This window comes from Teleopsis dalmanni, chromosome 1, assembly GCF_002237135.1.
Source record: "Teleopsis dalmanni isolate 2A chromosome 1, ASM223713v2, whole genome shotgun sequence".
In the NCBI taxonomy this organism is placed as follows: Eukaryota; Metazoa; Arthropoda; class Insecta; order Diptera; family Diopsidae; genus Teleopsis; species Teleopsis dalmanni.
This window is the reverse complement of record NC_051846.1, coordinates 234,282,446-234,291,079: the sequence shown is the minus strand read 5'-3', so window position 1 is coordinate 234,291,079 and position 8,634 is coordinate 234,282,446. Positions and strand designations below refer to the sequence as shown.

General features: G+C 29.8%; 3 protein-coding genes and 1 pseudogene across 3 annotated transcripts in view; 3 read left to right on the top strand and 1 right to left on the bottom strand.

The window, feature by feature from the left end:
- LOC119667717 overlaps positions 1 to 383 on the top strand; it is a 2,174-nt gene extending 1,791 nt beyond the window's left edge. The window contains exon 2 of the mRNA XM_038077024.1: positions 5 to 383. Coding sequence (XP_037932952.1) covers positions 5 to 327 — 323 coding nt within the window. The 3' untranslated portion in view covers positions 328 to 383. The remainder of the gene's footprint in view (positions 1 to 4) is intronic.
- Positions 1 to 8,634, top strand: part of LOC119672722 — a 510,988-nt pseudogene that overhangs the window by 362,284 nt on the left and 140,070 nt on the right.
- LOC119672713 lies at positions 2,612 to 3,343 on the top strand. The gene is made up of 2 exons (XM_038083830.1): positions 2,612 to 2,695; positions 2,752 to 3,343. The coding sequence occupies exons 1-2, from the start codon at positions 2,642 to 2,644 to the stop codon at positions 3,304 to 3,306; spliced, it is 609 nt and encodes a 202-aa protein (XP_037939758.1). The 5' UTR covers positions 2,612 to 2,641; the 3' UTR covers positions 3,307 to 3,343.
- Positions 4,749 to 8,634, bottom strand: part of LOC119667715 — a 7,894-nt gene continuing 4,008 nt past the window's right edge. Inside the window, exons 3-6 of the mRNA XM_038077023.1 lie at positions 5,705 to 5,960; positions 5,394 to 5,642; positions 5,129 to 5,337; positions 4,749 to 5,067 (exon numbers count right to left, since the gene is read on the bottom strand). Of these exons, the coding sequence (XP_037932951.1) occupies positions 4,761 to 5,067; positions 5,129 to 5,337; positions 5,394 to 5,642; positions 5,705 to 5,960 (1,021 nt within the window). The 3' untranslated portion in view covers positions 4,749 to 4,760. The remainder of the gene's footprint in view (positions 5,068 to 5,128; positions 5,338 to 5,393; positions 5,643 to 5,704; positions 5,961 to 8,634) is intronic.

Here is an 8,634-nt window from a genome sequence, read left to right as displayed (position 1 = left end):
GTAGCATGTGGAGGTACTGTATCTGCCCAATTACAAGCTGTCATAGACGCATGCAATGCTATAATTACCACTTGCAACAATATCATTGATGCTTGCGGTAGTGACGATGAAGGTGATGATAGTCCTAGTAAAAGCTGTACTCTGGCAGTAGTTAAGGGAATGGCCTCTTTGTACAAACAAACTAAGAATGTCATCAAATTGATCAAGAAAGTTCCAACTGTTCCTGGACAATACGGTCAATGCGTTACTGATGCAACAAACAACCTTACCAGTTATTTCACCCAGTTCGTACCTAACATTAAACAATGCTCCAAATTGACTAGTTAAAATTATAAATTTTTCTATATGTGAGATAAATAAAAAAAAATTAATAAATATTACAATTCATTTACAGCAAACTTAAAAAAGCATTTATATATTTTCTTTTTTATATATTTTGTCATTTATCGTTTGTTCTTTGGAAAAAGATGTACCCCTGAGTTTTCTCTTTACACAAAATATATAGTGAACTTCGATAGAACGTCTATAATTTATGCATAAAAATTAATGTTGGAATAAATATAACTACATGATTATAATATGCCAAAAAATATAAAAGTCTCTTTTTAGAAAGAGGCTTTAACATACTTAAAATATAATTCCCCAACTACCTAACGGTACTATTGTCAAAGTACATTTAAATCTTACACTACATAACCCTTCTACTCCATACGTATTATAGTCATTTTAATTCCAAAGCATCGTTCATAACAGCAATCTCAGTAGACTCAACCTTATTAAGCTTCACCGTTAGCTTAGATTTGGTTGGAGTGGTTGCCTTGTTTACTAAAGTTTATTTACCACAGATTTGTGTTGTTAATCTGTGGTCCATAAGTTTACCCAATTCTGGTGGTTAACGTAGTCTGCAGTGGTTAGCGTTCTGTCAGCTTGGTAAGAAAAGAGATAGCAAAGATTTTTAATTTCCTCCGGCATTGACAATGGAGATAAAACTTAGATACTTCTAAGTTTTCAGACCCATAATCACAAAAGAAGTCATTAAAGGATAGAACGAGTCTTATCGCACTTCTTTCTAGCACGCAGTGACTCATTAGCACCGATGCCATTGTGCTGAGCAGATTCCGCTTTAGTTGTATCAGCTGTCTGGTACGTTTCTAGTTTAGTTTGGACGACGTATATCTCAAAATCTGTAAGGAATTTTAATTTGCCAATGTTTTTTTTAACTATACTCAGATATTATTATTCAAATATTCAAGAAATGAATGCCAGAAATCAGAGTGATAGTCTACCTTGCAATTACCTGAGATGTCCCTATGTTCATGTATCTATATGAGTTGAACATTGACTTGCTTGGCTAGCTCGCCAAGAGAAACCTATTATTCTCAAATTAATAACTATGTAGTTGAAGCGCTTACCAGATATTTAAGAGTACGATTTTTGTATCGGGCAACTTGTGGACAAGGATCCAATTTGGTGCATAGTGAGACGCTATTACTTCGACCTGAAGGACACTGCCGTAGTCTAGTAGTCAAAGTGTGATGCGAAGACACAATTTAAAGGAAAATATACAATTGCTTTTATTCAAAGTTTTCTTTCTAATTTTCTAAAACTATTCAAGATTCTTTATTAAAGAAATGAATTCATATATATATATATATATTTATAGCATTTTCTTTCTACTTTCAATATAAATTGTTTTACTAAGTTATCTTTTTTATGGCATCAGATTTCAAATGCTATTGTGATCTATTTCCCATATTTACATAAGACTATGGTTATAATGACTAATGACCATATTATTCAGAAAGTCATATGATGAATTATACTATATTTTTACGATCTTTGTCATATGTAAATATTTTCTTGTAAAAGTTGTAAATTTATTAGCAAACAACACTGTTTTTATTAAACTCTGAGGGCGCAAAAAGCCTCCCAATCATGACTACAGTTTAATTGATATTATTTCCTAGCTCTCATTCTAAAATGCATATTTGTTATATGACATTTATTCTATAATTTGTTACTATTCGATAATTGTTTAAAAAAATTAGTTTTAATTAATGAGTCACATTTACAACTGCCAAATGTATGGTTTCGGAACACTTAAAGGAATCTATCACATAATCTTCTTGAAGTTCAGTCCTATGTACAGATAAAAATTAGTCGTTCCATTTCCTTACATCCCACTTTCGCTTCCTTCTTCCTTCTTGAACATAACACTCTTCATTTAAGTGCTATGCCATTTAGATGTTTCTAGCATGGTAGACTGTTGGGCAACTGGATTAGTTAGAATTCATGACGAATCACAAAAACAATAACAACGTTCTGTTGATATATAATATATATTCTATTTTATTTGTACTATGTTCTTATAATTTATCTTACCACAGCAAATGATTACTGCTATTAATAACTTTAAGTGTGTTGACTCGATAAATTTATTTAGAATGAAATTAATTTATTAAAATTTCTGAAATGATTTTGTTTGGAATATCTTGAATGGAATATCTTGACTGGACTCTGATTTGTGATTATCTCAACCAAATAACGAAAAACTGATAAAAAGAATTTATTAAATGCTATTGAGTATAAAAAGCTAGTGTTTTCCCTATATCATTGTAGTATTTCTACAGTTATCGTTAAAATGAAGTTCTTTACGTTCGCATTCATTGCAAGTCTTTGCTTCGTAGCTGTTTATGTATGTAATTTTGTAAATAATTTAATATCAAAATTAAATATAATTTATATTTGCAGTCAAGCTCCGCTGTTGTGGAAGAACCAATTGACATAAGTCTCGAATCGCTTGAATCCCTTGATTTCGATATTGATTTTTATGGCGAAGATAGAGGCTTTTACGGAACTCTTAAAAAGATCTTACGCGGTGTGAAAGGGTTGAATTGTCTTATTAAGGCTGTGCTGAATATACAAAATGTAACAGAAACATTCCTCACAGATGTGAAAGCATGTGGCGGTAATGTCTCCAAACAATTGAAAGCAGTTATTAGTGCTTGTAATGATATCATTAAGACCACCAATGAAATCCTAAATTTGAACGATACTATTTGTAATAATAGTGAAGACAGTCATTTGGATGAAGATGCTACAAACTCCAAGAAATGTATTGTGAAAGTCGCCAAAAAAATTGTGACCTTGAATAAGCAAATTAAGAAAGCAATAAAATTGATTAAGAAGGTCCCACAAGCTCCTGGTGATGCTGGCAAATGTGTCAATGATGCTTTGGATGAATTACAGAATTATTTCGTACAATTCAAACCAGCCGTTATTGAATGCTCCAAATTGACTAGTTAAGGTGTTAAAAAAATAAAAAAATTAAAAATGAATTGAAATAAAGAAAATGTGATGTATTGCAAATTTTAATTCTTTTTATTTAAACGCATAATTTGGGTGATAATAAAAAAAAATTATTGTTATAGTGAAAAAGAGGTGTCCGTTTAATAGAACATACCTTGTATTGAAGATAAAAAGTGGAGACTAGCAATGCTGCACGGTTTGTAAGAGCGTTCTTTTAATATAGCTTTCACTATAAATATATTCTATTATCATCATTGTTAGCTATTACAATCCGGTGTAATATATAGCTTAGCTATGACTCATAACTGTCCCGAGCCATGTCTCTATAACCTACTGTAACTCATGTAGGTCATCTAGCAATGAAGTTACTGTACACTTGGTGCCTCTTCGATGGGACCTTCAGCCTTAATTTCCACTTTTGTCAGCCATAGTCGAAAGCTGATACATGTTCTTTTTTGCTACAGGTCAACAACAATTGGGCTAATATTTCTTTAGCAGCGAGGTCTAGAGCGACCCCTGACTTAATTCATGTACTTAATTCATGGAAGTAAATCGTAAATATCTAAAGTATTATAGGTCTTAGTGACATATTGAGTTGTAGGATGACATGGAGTTAGGCTCGGACTGCCCTACAGAATCTCTTGTAGTACATATCTACTGGTGGTTGACAAAAAGATTATGGAACAGCTATTGTGTCAATGTCCTGGCTTAAGTTTTTGGGTGCAAAATTTTTATATCAATTTAATTCATAATTTAAAACCGTAAATAAAATAAATAAATAAATTTTCTAAATTTATTTAAATTTATATATATATATTTATTATTGTAATATAACAATCATAACAAATCAAAAAAAAAAAAATGAAATTATTTCTTATATAAATTAGGCATTAAAAAAAATAATAATAAATTAGCAAAATCGCAACAAGCAAATAGCAGCACCCAATCTTCTATTAACAAATACTATTTGCTCTATATTTTATATTCAAAATAGTTAAAAATTATAACATATTGCACCAAAGTTCCCATTGAAAATATTGATCATTCTGTGAAATGAATTAGCAAATTATTGATATAAATATATATAAAAAGAAATTTACACATAATAACTTAATAATTAATTAGTAAATTAAAATATTTCAATATTTTAAATATAAGCTAAAAATTAAAAAAAAATCATAATAAATTTTACAAAATGTTTGCTTAAATTAAAAAATAGTTTATAAAGTACACAAATAATCTTTTTTATATATATTCACATATAGTGATATATATGTATTGACTTATTATAAAAATAGTCAAAAAAAACATCATTTAATAAATAAACAGTTTCTTCATTATGTTTAAAACTGTCTTTAATTTTAATTCATTGCACTTCAATATATTTTTTTAAATAATACTAAATATTCGCATATTTCATAAGAGGCCCATTTGGATGATCAAAATACTCTCTAAACTAAACTCAGTCTGCTATTAGTTTTTCTTAACTGTGCTCGCCAAGGTATTATATTATCATTTGCATCGTCATCATCTTGAGATTTTTCGGTAAGTTTGTGCATATCATCTTCTATGGGCTTTTCATTGGTACCATTCATTTCAATACCACAATTATTTTCCTTATTGTTGCTCTGATAGGCTATAATGTCTGTTGTACAGGATACCATGCTGATGTTATCAATGGACATAGCACGATTTTTCAAACGCCAAGTTTCAGCTATACGATTATTCTCCTCTACTTTAGGTGTATAAATAGTGGCTCTATTATTAAAAAAAGTTTTTTTTTTTAATATATTATGTATGTAGAGTGTGTGATACTGACTTTAATTTATTTTCAGTTTCTTCGCGTCGCGCCAATAAATCACGTTTCCATTGTGGTATTTGTGAGAGACGACGACTTTCCGCTTCCTTAGCCATGCGATCCTCGAAATCTTTTTTGGCACGTTCAGCTGCTTTTTTTGCTAACATTTGTCTCTTCCAATCTGGTATAACATTACCAGATGGATCCTTGTCAGGTATCTGCATATAGATCTTTGACAACTTATGAAGTGTCCGTCTTTTGGTTATTACTTAAATAAGTTACTTACTTGATCCACATAATTATTTGCCGTGAATTGTTTAGTTATTTCGGAATAGTGTTCAGAGTCCATACGATTAGCCATTTGCTTTTCTACCTTCATTTTTTTGATCCCCGGTATGTCCTTTGATATTTTAAGTTCCGCAATTAGGTCAGTTTTCAAATAAGTATCTGTAGTGGATGATAGACATTGCATGCTTAGACTGCGTGCAGGCATTTGAAATGGTTTAGGCGCTTTTTGTGTGTCCGTACGACGTAGCTAAAGTGAGGAGAGATGGTTTATATAATTGAATGGGTTGTTAAAAATTGTAATATCATTACCTGTACGCTATTTAAATCCTGTATAGATATAGCTGATAATGGTTGATGCTGTTTACGTGTCGCTGTATCGGGATTCGTAGGTGATGCAAGTGTGTTTATGGACTTCACTGTATTAAGTTTTTCGTTGTTGTTGTTGCTGCTGTAAATAAGCGGTTGCATTGGCATTGGAGGTGGTGGCGGAGGCTTGGGAGGTTCAAAACCAATCGGATGCTGATTAGATACTTGTATTTGCATATAATCCTCAGTATCAGTGGATCTAAAAAAAATTTTAGTTAACATTTAAATGTTTTGAATTTTAATTATTTTGTTTTAAATGAAATATCTTAAAGAAGAAATTGTAATTACAGATTTTAAAAATAGTTGATAAAGTTGAAATTAAAAAAATGGTATTAAAAAATACAAAAGTAGTAAAGATAATCTTCAATCTTTAGATTGGTATATTAATAACTTCATATAAATGATATGACACCTCTGAAGCTGTTTTAATAAATAATGTAAGCTAAAAGCCTAAAATTAACAAGTACAGATAAGAATCCTACAAGGATATGATAAGTCACCATTCTATTTACCTGTCAGAAATTAATATATTATTTAAAAAACCTTCTAGTAGTAAAAAACTTTTATTTTCAAATCGACTTTAATAATTGACTTTAACATTAAATTTAATATATGAATATTGTTTGAAATCAAAAAGTTTATGATATTAAATTTATATTTTTCAATTAGAATAAAAAAAAATGAGATTTAATTAATTAGAAGATGATTCGTCTCGAGTTGCAGAAGAGTCGAAAGGTTCCCAAATGTGCTACACAATACTTTGTATTCAGTATTTTTCGAAATGGAATATATAAATAAATATTAAAGGACCAAATTTTATTGCTGTCAAAAGAAGGAGACTTGAAAAAAAAACCATTTCACTTTAATTCCTCAGTATTCCAATTTTTATTCTAGCGATCCAACTTTGTCTATGGTTCCAGAGCTATATAAAACTCGAAGCGACTGTGAATTATGAATATACATTGAGCAAGACATATGTGAAGCACCTCCTTCATATACCTCACATAACTCTGTGGTAAATGTGATCTGCTGCAAAGTCTTAATGACATTATCATGTCTATAAAGGAGTATTAAAGGAGTTCAACATATTTCTACAATTTAAGAGTACCCATTTTTTATACATATATCAATCTTATATTTAATCGTTCTACATACGAAGAATTTAAAATTTATATGTGGGATGCTAGAGGTATTACCCTATTTTTCAGTTGTTCTGAATATATTTTTAAGCTATAAGGAATGAAAGTGTTATAATTATAATTAGTTATAATTAGTCTTTTATTTTGAATTGATTTTTTTTATTAGATGAAGCACTGTTGGATCAATTTGAATGGGACGGATAGAGTAGTGCTTAAGGTATGCAACGTTAAACTGCACCCTGATGGAATGAAATGATGGTGGTTCTTACGCTTTTTATATTAAATTAGCTTTAAACCAAAGGGCTTAATAGGTCGGTAATTGAAAAAGCAATTAAGTAGTATCTAAAGTAGAAACTATGTTAAGTATAGTACAGTCAAAAGATTTTTCTAGGTTCAGTAAATTTTATGTAATACGATTCAGTAACATCGATACTTCGATGACCATATGAACCCATTAGATTATATGAGTGTTTGGCCCGCATTATATATTATACAACAAGTAAATTAAACGGTAAAAACTTACATATTTTATGAGGACGTGACTTACACATAATTGCTTAAAAAATTATAAAAAAAACTCTATGCTCTATTATAAAAATATATAATATCTTCTTTCGAAACAGCGAATTGAGTGAAGATATTTTTAAATCCAAAAGTTTAAATTCCAATGAAGTGAATTTTATTGAATTAAAAAACATAACCTGAACATCTGTCATTATATTGTTAATATATCCAGTTTGAAGCACATGAACCTGCTATTCTTGATGTTACCTCACAACTTTTCTAATCTTTAGTTTAGAAATCAGATAGTTCAGAAACCAAACTATCTTCTTAAAAATGATAAGCTCAAAATAGTTGCCTATATAAGTGAACTGGATCAACATTATTCCACTTTACCTATCTACGTCCTCAGATATGTAAATTACTTGATATAGAATATCAATAAAATCATATAAATTATGTAAGGATATGATATATAATATATATCATATGATTATACTTTATCCTTTGATCCTTAAAAGAGTAAATATAAGCCTAAGTTATGCACGACACCAAGTTTATATTTTCTGAGTTTGACTTCGATATATAGTAAGACACTTCGTGTTCAGTCTCATTTACGACAGATAGTTTGATAAATACTTGACATTAAATTTCTCAATAGCGCATTTAGCGTTATTAACTTATTAAAAATAAATTAATTTAATTATTATTTATTACACTTTCTCTTTTTTTTTGTTATGTTATGATTATTTAGTTTCTATGAGTTTTCTGCTGACCTCTTCCAAGTGCGGCGTGTTCGTAGTATCATCGCGTTCAACACTGACTGATTCCAGATGAATTGAAAAAATTAAATAAAGTAAACCAAAATTGGAAAATTTTGGCAAATCTCTGTTTCAAGTGAAAGATACACAAATGCAGCAGCGGAGATGCAATGGCGTGTTTTGTGGCTTAAACACGCATAATTTCATGCACACTTAAACGAAAATGAAGCGTTTCAGCTGCCGGTGAAGGGGTATGAGTGTTGTAAACTCAGCTTAAAACTTAGCTTAAAACTCAGCTGCACTAATTACATTTCAAAGCCATACATTTTAACTGAATAATAACGAGTTTTTTATTGCATTTATTTTATTTCTAATTAAAAACAAAAGATTTGCAAAAAAAGAATCAACAAATTCGTTGCAAGAAACGGAGCAAAACCACTTTTTTTTTAAAATTAAATTTAAACATTCATAC

Excerpts from the sequence above, each read along its gene's own strand:
- LOC119672713 (XM_038083830.1), top strand. The coding sequence starts at position 2,642 with ATGAAGTTCTTTACGTTCGCATTCATTGCAAGTCTTTGCTTCGTAGCT. Across the intron at positions 2,696-2,751 it reads TTTGCTTCGTAGCTGTTTAT|TCAAGCTCCGCTGTTGTGGA; the intron begins GTATGTAATTTT and ends TTATATTTGCAG.